The sequence below is a fragment of the Salvia hispanica genome, chromosome 6 (genome assembly GCF_023119035.1).
Source record: "Salvia hispanica cultivar TCC Black 2014 chromosome 6, UniMelb_Shisp_WGS_1.0, whole genome shotgun sequence".
Taxonomy (NCBI): domain Eukaryota; kingdom Viridiplantae; phylum Streptophyta; class Magnoliopsida; order Lamiales; family Lamiaceae; genus Salvia; species Salvia hispanica.
Window position 1 is genome coordinate 5,122,761 of NC_062970.1, and position 14,862 is coordinate 5,137,622.

General features: G+C 33.4%; 2 protein-coding genes across 2 annotated transcripts in view; one reads left to right on the forward strand and one right to left on the reverse strand.

Moving 5' to 3' along the window:
• Positions 1-5,310, reverse strand: part of LOC125194160 — a 36,488-nt gene extending 31,178 nt beyond the window's left edge. The window contains exons 1-6 of the mRNA XM_048092225.1: positions 5,075-5,310; positions 3,619-3,700; positions 3,325-3,428; positions 2,383-2,478; positions 2,215-2,262; positions 909-959 (exon numbers count right to left, since the gene is read on the reverse strand). Coding sequence (XP_047948182.1) covers positions 909-959; positions 2,215-2,262; positions 2,383-2,478; positions 3,325-3,428; positions 3,619-3,700; positions 5,075-5,089 — 396 coding nt within the window. The 5' untranslated portion in view covers positions 5,090-5,310. The remainder of the gene's footprint in view (positions 1-908; positions 960-2,214; positions 2,263-2,382; positions 2,479-3,324; positions 3,429-3,618; positions 3,701-5,074) is intronic.
• Positions 5,311-11,193: 5,883 nt separating this feature from the next.
• Positions 11,194-13,904, forward strand: LOC125192834 (polygalacturonase At1g48100). The gene is made up of 6 exons (XM_048090496.1): positions 11,194-11,703; positions 11,794-11,961; positions 12,311-12,355; positions 12,438-12,645; positions 12,727-12,808; positions 13,175-13,904. Exons 1-6 carry the CDS (start codon positions 11,278-11,280, stop codon positions 13,674-13,676), a joined length of 1,431 nt encoding a protein of 476 aa, XP_047946453.1. The 5' UTR covers positions 11,194-11,277; the 3' UTR covers positions 13,677-13,904.
• Positions 13,905-14,862: the final 958 nt, after the last annotated feature.

Sequence of the window (14,862 nt, forward strand, 5' to 3'; positions counted from 1 at the left end):
AATCCAAATGCAAAGGCTGAGATGGAATGAAAGATATTGAGAAGATGAGAGCAGAACTTCAATTCAATATCTTTTCCACGCTACAAAGAATCAATCATCACAAGATAATGCAGTTACCTGCATTAATATACTTTTACAAAAAAAACCATCACAAATCATAACAGTTCAACATATTATGTGCTATTTATAATTATGCAAAAAAAAGTATTAGAGGAATGAATTTTTGTCATAGAAAAAAAATCCATTTTATTATATTAAAGAGGAAATACATACAACAAACTAGACATCTACCTCCTAAAACAATTAATAGTGAAACCTGCAATTACAATAGAGCTAATCAGCAATTACAAGAGAACTCAATTCCAACACTCTTAACACAAAATTGCTCCTATAAATAAAATTGCTTGAGTTCCTAAACCCATCTAAATGGACAAGTAAACAATGACCGTTATGGCTCTCCAAAGCACCTATCCTCATTCCCAATAACCACTTTGAATCAATTATATAGGTCTGAACAAGTTTTGGTTCATACAAAACAAGCCAATCTTAGTTAGAACCTTTCATGAGAAAAGGATGAAGGAAAATGGGTTCACGACTTCACGTGTTTCCCCCAAAAAAATTAGACATAGCACACACCAACAAGGAGAGAGAAGCATATACAATAAGCATCTTTGCATTATTCTGCCAACCTCTTTTTCATCTAATTAGATAAAAATTAAAAAAAAAATTGATAGTCAAGGGATGACCCCCCAAAAATGATAAAAACTGGTCCCCAGAAAGAGGAAAAAAAAGTGAAAGAAGAAAGCAGAAGCAAAATGCTTAAGGTTAAACCAAATATATAAACTTCATGAGCACTAAAATTTCTCTAAATTTCCATGGAAGAAAGAGTTGCAGAGTGCAAGCCATACATTTCCAGGCTTCGATCTTGATAATGCTTCAAGAGTTGCTGATTCTGCTTCCTACATCAAGAGAAAAATGTGTCACCAATGACAGAGAGAATAATTATCAAGAAAGACAATGAAATTCAATAATGATGGGGTAAAAATGAAGACTAAAGTTCAAAATTGGTGCCCAAAAAAACATTATGATCCTACACATTCAGTGTGATAGTTTCTGGTCCTTAGGACAGTATGTTTTGGTCCATATTAACTCTGTCAAAAAAGTTTACGGCCAACAGCATTTTGACAAAATTAGTGAATTCTATCATTCTAATTACATAAGTTCAGAAATGCTTAAATTCAGAAGGAAAAAAAAAAACACACAAATATTAAAGAAAAATATGGAAGTATATTATTCACCTTTTAAATTGTAATTTAAATGCAACTAAGGTACCAATTTAGTCAAAATATTGTTAGACCATAACTCTTCGACAGAATCGTTAAATATGGACCAAAAGATATCACACTTAATGTGTAGGACCAAAAAGTTATTTTCGGGCAAGTGTGCAGGGACCAATTTTTGGACTTTAGTCAAAAATGAATAATTGCAATAATATAAACATTTGAAGGAAGTCCTCATTCTCAATATACAATATGACTTTTGAAAGTGATAGTCCATGGATTGTGATCACTTGAGAATATATGTGTTTACTGATTAATCTATCGCACTGAGTTTTGAAAAGACAGAAGTTCTCTTAGTTACAAAAGAAAATGTATCATGTTAAATCATACTCAAGCACAGCCATGCAGATAACTAGCTAATATATCCCAATCTATGAATATGAGGCAGGTTGGCTAAGTTAGATGGAGAAAAGCGAAAAGAAAAGGCAACAAAAAAGTAGCTGCTCATTCCCAGAACAAAACATATATGAGATGATGAAGATAAAAATTTCAGAATTTAAGATCCAGATTCACCAAGTACAACTACCGCTTGCAAAAGCTTCAAAACAGTAACTAAATGGACAACACGTGAAATGGATTCCCACATACAAAAAAAAAAGTTAAATGTAAGGAGCTAGAGACCAGTCCCTATCCTTTCACTAGGATGGAAACTACTTATAGGAAGGTGAAGCATTAGGAAAATTAGATAAGTCACCCAAGCTCAGATGCCAATAATTTCTCTAAGGTCAACAGATTCCAATTCTGAGGATTAATGAGTAAGCTTTATCAAAGGTGTTCAATGAGTAAGCTTTATCATTTGTTTAAAAGTTCAGGTTTAGCGGTCAGCTCATAATCTGATAAGATAAATGTACATTAGAAAAAGAGCCCTACTCACATCAATTTGCTGCAGTTTAGCCTCAAATAGCCTTTCGCGATCTTCTTCCTTAGATAAAACAAAAATACAGGAGTGTATCAGAAAATTAAAAATAAATCAAATGTTGGGCATAAATCATGCATCAATGTAACCGGATTTTCAAGAGGTAAGGCATGAGATAATATGAACCTTCAGAAACCTTCCATCAGATGCGGGATTTGCAAGAATGAACACTTGATCTATGAGAACAATAACTGGCTCCTTGCCAAGACTTTTCCAAGGTACCTTATGATCAAAACAGAAAACCAAAAAATGAAGACACCAATAAATTATCCTAATTCTTGAGCCATAACATATGCGTCAGGGAAGGCTGATAGACTTCAGTTAAGACAATCATAGTCACCCAGAAGATGATCAGTTTACACCACATTTTTTCTTAGCATCATGATTTCTAGATACTTGTTCTTTTTCCCAAGATGAAATAAGTCATAATAGAATTAGACTGAATTCGCAAGCTTATGTACTGGTTCCATAATATCAATGGAACATTCTCAAATTGTGTGAAATGAGAAGAGCAACACAAGTTCAAAGGAAATAAGAAATTTTAATTTGTTAAGAAAGAAACATACAAGTACGGAAAGGGGATGGGAATCCCAAATATATGTAAAGGCCAAACTAAATGACACTACTCGAAAGTCTAATAGGCACTCCTCTCCATCCCACTCAAAGAGACACATTTTTTATTTGACATGGGATTTTATGCAATGGTGTTTAGTGTGTTAATAGGAGAAAGAATAAAGTAGAGAGAGTAATGTTTCCACTCAAACAATGTGGGACATCCAAAAAAAGACATCCCAAAAAGGGAAATGTGTTAATTAGAGTGGAATGGATCCAACTTTAATCCTCTTCTAGACCTCACCAAGGGATTCACCAAATATTTACGAATTCACCAAATGGACCAGCTAAACAGAAATCATTAACATCTAAACATCTAGTCATCTAGACAAGTAAATGATGAAGAATTTATTATCTTGAGGTTGATGATAGTTGGTCCATACTTCATACAAGTCCTAAATTTTGCAGCAATATTATTTGATCAAGCAAAAATATTATCCGCAAACCATAAATCACCTTTAAGGTTATAGTACCAAGAAAACCAGCTTTGACAGTCACCGGAAGCTTCAATGCGTTTAATGCTTCTGATTTCAGTTTCAAATCCTTAAGAACCACATCACCTAAGAAAATGCAGAAAAACATACTGAACGTTATCCTCTGTGTCCAAACTTGAAACCAACTCTTCAAAGTTTATTATCAAAACTGAAGCCTCAGTTCAAGTGAAATAAGATAATAAGCTACTGAAAGTCTACAATGCTAAAGGAACTGAATGATAAATATGGTAAATCATACTGGTTACCAAAAACATACCTTTCCAAACACTGATTCTCAAGGCCTCAGAAGACAACCCATGGACATACTCACCCAAGTATCTCCGAAGCAAATGCAAGACCTTTAAAAAGTATTAAAAAGACATAAACCTAAATGACTTGAAGAATTTCATAAATGACTCACCAGTCACCACAGAGAATAAATATCAACAAATGTGAGGAGCATACTCTGAAAATCATTCTGATAACATGAAAGCTAGATGACAATAACTCAATGGCCACTCGGATAACATTAAGACTAAGAGAGTGCAATGCAGGGCATTAATCAAGTTACCTTGTGAAATAAAATACAATGCAAATATAAACTAAATAACATAAAATACAGAGATTTTGGTTTCGTCTGTCTCCTTAGAGATTAACAGCCTTAAAAGCATAATAGCTTCAAACACAATTCCACCTGTTTAACCCCAAAAATCAGATTTTATGATTAAGAGCACTGTTCGTTCAATGTGTCAAATGAGCAAGTAAAAACCGATGCAATAATATTGTGCATGATCCACTCAGCAGTTTTTAGATTCATCCTGCAGGTAGAACGTATGTTACTCTTATGATGGGGCAGCAAACCAATGCAATTTTTATCTTCATTGTCCTTTGCACTATCCTTTCCTCTGTCTACTAACATCAGCGAAGCATCAATATTTTAACCAATATGAACCCCAAATTGCCAATTTATATCAAGATATTGTCTACAAAACCTCTTAATCTATAATTAGATGGACAAGGATTATAATCCTTCAAGGCAGACATCACAATCATTCAGTAGTCTAAAAATTGGTGGCTCACAACATATTTTCCAATTTTCTTACTATACTTTATTGGTTTTACATAAGCTAAGAAACCTAATCTGGTGAAACACGTTCAGATTAACGATACCTTACACCATACCAGACTTTTCACAAGTTACTAAGACTTCATTCAACATCTGATCGTATTTGTGCACATTTCCAACCTATTAGTGTTCGGTCTAAGACGTCATCCCATGTATAATCAAATTTCCGCACTATGTCCAACCTAATAGTAGTCGTACTAAGACTTCATCCGACGTCTAATCCAATTTCCGCACATTATAAATCTATTATTTTTCATACTAAGACTCCATCCAATGTCTAATCAAATTCCAACCTATTAGTGTTCATACTAATACTTCATCCACCGTATAATCAAATTTCCTCAGATTTCCAGCCTAATATTGCAGAACAGCACTCGCCATTGAATCAAAAAAATTCGGACAATGATTTCATACTATCCCCATGCACACATTCCGCCGCAACAAAACCATCTCCCATGCATTCCATTCCGTTCCCACGGCGAATAGAAAGACACAAAATTACAATAATCAATCAAAATCAGTGACGTTGACAGCTCCAAATGGTCACCACGCAATTAAATAGATAAAATTAAAAAAAAAATCAACAATGGAGAGAGGATGAACCCACATGTGCTTCAAACATGGTGAAATATCAAGCTGCTGATCGTTTGAGGCGACGGTTTTCAGGAGATTATTCCAGCATAAAGCGACGATCGCCGGCGGAAAAGCGCCATGGGCGAGTATTCGATCTGGTTTGGTAATCAATCGATTCTCCTTGGCGATTACGCGAAACGCGGGGAGGAATTGGAGGAGGCCGAGTGTGTGTTGTGTGTGAAAAAAATGAAGAAAACGGTGGTGGGGTCTTCCAGGTGCTGTGTATTCCAAGCATAGCGTTGGCCCTTTTTGGAAACATTTGCGGTGCTGACGGGTCGGATCTGACCCGCGATTCGTTATCGGCATTTTGTTACTGCTATTTGGGCTCATTGGGCTTATGCCTAATTCATTGCTCGGCCCGAACATAAATTTTTTACCATTTTACAAGGTGTTATATTTTGCAGTAGTATTGTTTTGTTTATTTCATTTTTTATGTTCTATTTTGCGTTTAAATTTAGCGTTATTTTTTTACTATTGTTCTTTTTTTTGGTAGTATTTCTGTAAATCTTAAAATATGGAGTGCTAATTTATAGTTGATTAAACGAACTATCGACTTTGTAAGTTTGTGTCAAAATTTTAGATTCATTTGTTGTGTTTTAAAAGTGTACTTTTGTTAGTTGGCGGCCCCTTTGCCGGATACTCTTAAGCTCAATACTAACGCATCGCTAAAGGGACGATCAAGACATGCTTTTAGTGGTGGTCTCATCCGTGATTCTACAGGAGCTTGGAGGTATGGTTTTGTTGCTAATAATATTAGAGTGTGACCTATTTTGATAGTCGAAATTTGGTGCTTATTTCATAGGCTACAGTTGGCAAAGAATATGGATATTCGAAAGTTGGAGGTAGAGAGTGATAGTTTCACTGGTGTGCCATGATTATGGATAACTTTGAAGTGACCATCAATTGCAGATCTATAGTACGGAAGGTGCAAAGTTTGTTATATGAGTTTGACTCTGCTCCGTCACGTGCACAAGGAAGGACATTTCGTTGCTGATTTTCTGTCACATTACGCATACAACTTTTATAAAAGTGTCCATGTTTTAGAGTTTCCTCCCTTGAGTCTTAGTATTTAGTTGATGCATGATAGATTAGATGTTTCTTACGTTTGTTAGTTTGTAATCAGGCTCCGATCGCTTTTCTTACCCAAAAAAAGTGTATTTATGTCATTTAGTCAAATTTTTACGGTAGCATCCGGCAAGCTGTCAGGGTGAAAAATGGATGTACGATATTTTTTTAACAAATCAATAATTTATAATTTAATTAAAAAATTATGTAGACTTGTCTGTGTTTGTGTTTGTGCTTAAAAGTGTGTTTGTTATGAATGGGCCTTTTCTGCTAAAGCTTGTGGCATATGGCCATATGGGCCTTTTGGGGATGGATTGAATTTTACTATGCGACAAATCTCAATCATCAAAATCTCAATTATCAAAAACCCATGATAGAGTGACTTTTCAAATTGGATTAGGTATTCCTAATTTATTTCATTATTACTATTGAAGGACAAATTAGAAACTGATTGTTTTGGTGTTGCTCGTGTGAATCAAATAAGCAGGAGATTTGTCAGCCAACATTCACTCCTTGAATGTGTTTACTTGTATGTATGTGCAAACAAATAGTAACATTTATTTTATATCACGCCACCAACTTTCAATGTTTTTTAGAAAATAATTACCAATAGTTTGGTATTATTTGGTGGCAGTACATTGAGTTAGCTTGCAATATTATTTCCTTTTATGGATGTGAGTGTTCCCAACAACTGAGACTTTAATCAAACTTTAATCAAATATGAAGATTTTTTAAGGGAAATTTGTACAAATTAGGAACATGTACATAATATTACTATTAACAAATCAAAAATAATTCATCTCAATTAAATTATAATCCAAATAGAGTTCCAACGAGTTGGCTCTATATTTCGCCGTCAAATTACAATCCATCAAATTGTATATAAATCAAACTTTTTACAATATTAGAGATTTCTAAAAATGAAAGTAATTGAGCAGGATTAGTCGGATTCCGCCAAAGACGAGTTCGTACACATGTGGTCAAACCAAAAAAGATGTTACGTTGAATAAATAATTGATGTTGGTGGTGCATACTAAAAAATATTAATATGATATATTATAAGAAGTTTTTTCAAAAATAGTATACTTAAGTGATTTAGATTTTTTTTTACTACGGATGTTTCGAACCTGCCTTCGACGAAATCAGATTAATCATGCTCGATTAATGGCAAGCTTATACCTCTAATATTGTGTATCTTATTCTCCACTAACATTAATTTCAATTTATTTTATCTTTCGCATACTTTATTAATTATACATAAAAAATTATATCGTCCACTCTAATTAAAATAAATGATAGTGAGCGCTTTAGTACTATAGAGTACTAACTAAACAAGTAAACATAAACCTAACTATTTATGCCATCTCCAACCATTTACACCAAACTCAAACTCATTTTTGAGTTTGGGTCACACCAAACTCCAATCATTTACTCCAAACTCAAACCTAAAAGAATATTCCATATTTTTATTCTTTTTTATACCTTTTCAATTATACCTACATATTTACTTAACTTACATATTAGTCCCATAATATTTTATCAATAATTTATGTAACTTAAATAATTATACAATTTTTTTTTATTAATATATTTATGTATTAAATACACTTTATATTAAAAAAAATACACTACTTTTAAAATTAAATACACTAAACTTGCAATAATAAAATTCAAATATAAATTGAAACTCATTTAAATATATCTCAATTTCATAAAACATATCACGATAAACATAAAAAATACTTAAAATTCAAGGCTCAAAATTTGTGCATTGTTTCCACAAATGATCAACTAGCACAAAAGTAAACATAAACCAAACTATTAACACAGATAAGTAGTACGATAAAAAAAAGTTATTTACATCCACCACCAACAGTCTTGTTTTTCATTTTTGATGGTCCATAAAAAATAGTGATTTTATGATAAATTTTTATCTCTAATAATTTGAATCTTATTTTTCACTAACAATATTATCAGTCATTTTTTTTTTCTCTATATCTCTATCAAATTTTATCAATTTGCATATAAATTTGTGTCATCCACTCCCACTACCAATAATCTATCCTACTTTATTTTTTTAATCCATATATTTTATTATATTTCATACTTCATTCTTTTTATTCTAAAAAATACCTTAATTATAATGGAACAAAATATGTAGTATAGTAGTACAAAATAAGTAAACATAAACCTAACCATGTACACACACAAGTAGCACGTAGTTTGTGTTCGAAATACTAAATTTGTAGATTATAAAAAGGCAATCAGAATCAAAAGTAGGTAGTATTCGAAATATATAGCCGGAGTGTTTGCTGGAAATAAAATACTCTTTTTAAAAGTTAAAGGCTGAAAATCAAATCCGAAAAATTATTTTCGAACTCAGTTAGCAGAATATTTTCGAATTCAGTAAGCAAATCTGTAACTGACAAGTGATACCAACTCCACTAATTAAATACGGATTAGCTATTAATAGACAGTTCCAATTAATCCTTTCGCAATTTCACAATTAATTCTCACTTTATGGTCACATGACTCACATATCTCGATTGATATAGTACTATATGATAAAAGTGTATAACATTTATGACGTAGTAGGTCTTTATAAAATAAAACTCTGAAAATATCATAATATATTTGTGTGATTCTATATACCACTTGAAAATCATAATTGTAAATATTAATACATCTATCAAACAATAAATAATGTGTTACACCACATCCTATCAACTATAACATCGATGTTCAGATCCCAGCCATGGCATAACATCGATCCCAGCCATGGCAAGACAAGGAAAAGGGATGGCCTAACAGTCTCTATCAAAACTTAAATTTTTCTTGTTTTCTTATTCTAATATTGTCGAAAATTGTCGAAAATTATCTAGCTTGAATCATTATCAATCCAATCCACTGCCGAAATGCTGGAATTTGAGGATGAGAAGGGGCTGAAATTGCTGATAACAAGAAAAAAATTAGGCTAAAATAAGCTAGATTGAATAAAAGAACACTGCATAAATAAATAAAAATTAGAACTCCACTACATTAATTAGTAGCTTGATATACTGTTTATGTAGCTATATTTGTCTATAAGAAATTAAATATAAATTACATATTTATATTGTACACCAAACTCACAACAAAATTTATTTTTGTTTAATTAGTGTGGTTTTCCCCCTTTATTGTAGCATTTATCCCAAACTATTATTCATCATCTACTCATCATTATATATTGGTGATGGTGTATATACTCGTGAACAATGGAAATATACAAAGCTGCAAAAAAAACATACATGCAGTGCTGTAGCTGAGTTTGTGCTCCTGCAATCACATTTCTAGTGAATGCTCACACGTGACTACTATGCTTATCTATCACACCAAAAATCCCCAATCAAAATAATTCAATTCACTAACGTTAGTGTAAAATTTAAATCAAATTTAAGTATATACTTTGTAATGATTTATTATTGACTATCTCATAAGATCCAGGAAACATATACTGATTATAACAGTGACAAGGTGTCCCATGTCAAAGACTAGTCGGTATCATATGTGTGGCTCTTTTAATATTACAACTTGTATAGTTTAATCCATGTTTCCAAATACTAATAAACTCGAGCTCGGTAGGTACTCTTAATTTTATATATAATAATAGTAGTAGTCTATAATCTAATTATGTAGGTATACCTATACTATATACTTATTTTAGTAGTAATTGGTATTATTCCCTCTTTTCAAGTTTTCATTTTATTAATTCGTTACGACCATAATAAAAGGTCCATTTACTATTTTAATTTGAACAAATAAATTACTTCATCCGTCCCAATATAAGTGACTCGCTTCTTTTTCGCACTCATTTTAAAAAAATAATACTATAAAATAGTTGAACTGGAAAAAAGTAAAGTAAGAGTACGAACTATGTAGAGAAGACTCTCCTCTATATAATTTTCTCTTTTACTTTACTCTCTCTCCACTCTAACCATTTTATATCATTTTTTTTCACAATGAGGGCAAAAAAAAAGCGAGTGCTTATCTTGAGACGGAGAGAGTACAAATTTTACTAAATTGTTACACTCATAATTTTAACTTAATAGTATAATATAAAAAATGATCCACATTACACTCATTTTTTTTTATCATTTCCTACAATTTTTTAACTTAAATATTGCGAACGGAGCTAGTAGTTGGTAATGAGTATATAAAATAGAATATAATAAATTCTAGTAAGTTCTAGCTGGTAATTAATGTCTATATACAAGTAATAAAATGAGATTTAATTTGGGGTCACAAATTGATAGCCCGTGAACATAGTGTGTGAAATCCATGGCCACCACAAATAGCTACACAACAATAAAGAGTCACGAGACTACACATTGTTTTCGCTTTTACACCCTCGCATTACATTTGCTTCTCTTTTCCTTGTTTGCCATTTTATTCCCTATGTTTTCTCATGCACACGTGTCGCCTTCTACAAAATTGATGAGTAAGTAAGTAACACTTTATGATGTGAATGAAATCATAATCAAATTAAGTATTGTAGTAGTAGATAATATCAAAAGGATCATGGCCAATAATAAGGTGCCACCGCAGAAAAGGGTCAATAACTACATGTATTTTTTTTTCTATATCTTGATATATATAATGTGAATTTGATTAAAAAAAGCTCAGACACAGAGCTTGGTTACTACACAATTATCAAGAAACCACAAGCTATTCTCACATGAACAAAAGTGCATATTGAGAGAGAGAGAGAGAGAGAGTACAAACATGAAGAAACCGTCAAATGCAAAATCAGTATAGATATATTGAGATTGAAATTCCAAAAAGCAACAAAATCGGAGCAGGCTGATAATGCACCAAAACAATTTTCCTCCATTAAAAAGTTTGAATGGCTGCAGGAAAATGATGTGAGAATCAACACATTACCGCCACGTGTCCATTTCTTGCATTAGAACCTTTTGTCACGTGAAAACTTTGTAGTAATATAAATTCCACTCACCTCCTCACATTTTCACTCTCAACTGTCAACTTCTCTCCCTCCCTCTCTAAATTCCAACACAACTAATTCCTCACTTTCGCCATCTGTCTTAAAAATTCCCTCTTCCAATTCTTGCTCCAATGAAGCCTCTGCATATATTGTTTCTATTGATCATTGCAATTCAAAATGTAGCTAATTTCACAAATGGTAAAATGCATCACCACTCACCCAAAAAGCATAAGCATTCAAGAAAACTCTCCCCTGCCCCTGCCCCTGCCCCTGCCCCTGCCCTTGCCCCCACCCCTGCCTACCCGCCCTCCATCCCGTCCGACCCGAGCTACGGCCCGACCCAACCCAACACAGACACGAACACGACCTGCATTTTCGACGTGACCGAGTTTGGGGCCTGCGGGGATGGCTCCACGGATGACACGGCCGCCTTCAGGGCCGCCTGGAAGGCGGCCTGCCAGGTGGAGAACGCTGTCGTTCTCGCACCCTCGAGCCTCGAGTTCATGATCACTTCCACTATCTTTTCCGGGCCTTGCCAGCCCGGACTTGTTTTCCAAGTAAGACTGGCTTTTATTTATTTTCTTTCTTTTTTTGATAAATAATTAGGTGGACTCGAACCTGATACCTTAATTTTTTTTTAAATGAAGATTGATGGGGTGGTGATGCCGCCGGATGGGCCGGAGTGCTGGCCAGAAAAAGACAGCCACCAGCAGTGGTTGGTGTTCTATCGTCTCGACGATATGACACTGACCGGAACTGGAACCATAGAAGGCAATGGCCAGAAATGGTGGGATCTTCCCTGTAAGCCTCATAAGGTAAAGAGTGTACAAGTTTAAGTCTTTATTTATTTTTATTTTTTAAATAAATTTTCAATTTTTACATGTTTGATTTAAATTTCTACTAAATGAGATTCATTTATAGTAGAATAATAAATACAATAGTAAAATAGTATGATGGCAAAAATAAATTATGGGACACTATATTTCATCTCGTAACTTACGATATCGACATCGCACGTTCAACTTGTCCAATCCCTATCTTCACAATCTTATAAAAGTCCATTGCTTTCTTTAACTTTTTTCTCTAATTAATTTGTTTTTACTTGTATTAGTAGTATAACTTAATTATAACAAAGTTGAAATTTTGTTTCTTTGCAATTATCAGGGCCCTAATGGATCGACATTGCCTGGACCATGTGACAGCCCTGCGGTGGGTGTACATTTACATCTTTTCTGTTTAATGCTTTCTAAATTTAGTTTTCTAATAACTTTTAATTATAATTATTTTGCAGCTAATTCGTTTCTTCATGAGCTCCAACTTGGTAGTGACCGGTTTGCGCATCCGAAATAGTCCTAAATTCCACATGAAGTTCGACGGGTGCGAGGGCGTGTTGATCGATAAATTGTCGATATCTTCGCCCAAGTTGAGCCCCAACACCGATGGAATTCATATCGAGAACACGAAAGCCGTAGGCATATACAACTCCGTGATCGCTAACGGTAAATATAACTACAACTCGATCTGAAATGGGTGCATTTTTCATTTTTTAATTTTTTATTTATTTATAATTCTATGTGCAGGGGATGATTGCATCTCAATCGGGCCGGGTTGTTCGGACGTTGATATCGAAGCCGTCACATGTGGGCCCAGTCACGGAATCAGGTTTGTGCTGTTTTTATGATAATAATATAGTGTTATTTATTTTTTTATTCATTTAAATGAGTATGAATCCTTAGTTTTTGGACACAAATTTGCTGACTTTACTAGCACCTATGTTTCCTTTTGTCATTTTATGTGCGTTGTATGATTCTCACATATTGTCACGCTCCCAAAGGGACATAATCCTCTAGAATCTGCTTTCTTTTAAATGCATATGTAATGTAAGGATGTGATCGGTGGAAATATAATAAGTACTTAATATATTAAGTTGAAAATTTGACTAAATTGTAGTTTTGCTTGTCAATTTAAAAATCCGTCTAATTGAAAGTAAATGAGTTATACTAATGAAAATTGATCCGAAAAATGCAGCATAGGGAGCTTGGGTGTGCACAATTCTCGCGCATGCGTATCGAACATAACAGTTCGAAACGCATTCATAAGGGACTCCGACAATGGGTTGAGGATCAAGACATGGCAGGGCGGGACGGGGTCCGTCTCCAACATTTTCTTTGAGAACATCCAAATGGAGAACGTGAGAAACTGCGTGCTCATCGATCAGTACTATTGTCTAACCAAGGAGTGCAGGAACGAGACATCGGCCGTATACTTGACAGACGTGACATACAGGAACATAAAGGGAACCTACGACGTTAGGAGCCCGCCGATACACTTTGCATGCAGCGACAGCATTGCGTGCACGAACATCACGATGTCCGAGGTCGAGCTCCTTCCCCACGAGGGCGTTTTGGTGGACGATCCCTTTTGTTGGAATGCGTATGGTGTACAAGAAACACTAACCATACCTCCAATCGATTGTTTGCTCGATGGGATGCCTCAAACACTAGCTGAAAATTCTTTGTATGGTTGCTAATATTTATATCAACTTAGCTAAAGAATATGATACAAATATATGTATAGTTATATATCGAGAGAGAAGATGTTTTGATTCATCCCTCTGGGAATAGTCTCCCATATAGTGTGATGGGGTCGTATGAATTTCTTGCGTAACTATGTAATAACATGAAGCTCCTCTTTATAACTAGTTGAATGGTACATTTGATGTGCTAAATGTCATTTATTTAAGTTTCATCTTGACTAATACTCTATGTACCCTTACACTTCTCATATCAAGTTTCAAATTAATGTATATTGATATCATATATGTTGGTATATCACATCTAGAAAAAGTTTATATTGAAAAGATTAAAAAAAACAAAGGTGGATTCATGATTTGTGATCTGAGTGTGTGCGTCGTGTGATAGGTGATTAATAACACGCCAAAACAATAAAATTATTTCTAAAGGTAGCATATATTTAATGTAATAGACAATTTAAAAAATAAAATAAAACATAGTATCAATTTTTTTTTCCAATAAGTCATCATTTATCAAAGAGACTGACTACACCGTGACCAAACAATCATTATAGAAATATTAGTATATATGGGGTTTGGGGATTCACCCAAAAGGGGTTTCTATTAGTATATATGGGGTTTGGGGATTCACCCAAAAGGGGTGTGGCCGTGTGGGAACCATTAGGGATTCATGTTCTAGTAATATTCTAATACTCTCTTCATTCCGGTTAAGATTTGACACATTTTTTAGTATGATATCATAAACTATTCCAAATACATTGTTTTTAACTTATAGATGCTACCATAAATCACTCTTAAACTAAAATGATTTAAATAACAAAAAATGTTATAGAAAATAGAATGATAATAGGAGTATTAAATAGAAAAAAAGAAATTAATATAAATTAAAATAACAATATTAACTTAAAAATAAAACATACCCACAATATTTGATAGGATAAGGTGTTGTGCTCAAAACTTAATACACTACATGAGAGAATAATTAAACGAAAATCTTGCTCTTTCTTTTCATACAGTATGATATATATTCATTTTATTTTGGATTATATTTTTCATTTAAACCTTCAAAAATAGAATAAATTTCAATTAGATTCATATTTAGCTCTACTTTCAAATTCATAATATAATCATGGTAAAAAAAGGTGTTTTAGAAAAAAAAATGAAAATATTTCTTGTAAATTAA

Coding starts and splice junctions, on each gene's coding strand:
- LOC125192834 (XM_048090496.1), top strand. CDS start 11,278: ATGAAGCCTCTGCATATATTGTTTCTATTGATCATTGCAATTCAAAAT. Junction 12,356..12,437: donor GACCATGTGACAGCCCTGCG/GTGGGTGTACAT, acceptor ATTATTTTGCAG/CTAATTCGTTTCTTCATGAG. Junction 12,646..12,726: donor CAACTCCGTGATCGCTAACG/GTAAATATAACT, acceptor TTCTATGTGCAG/GGGATGATTGCATCTCAATC.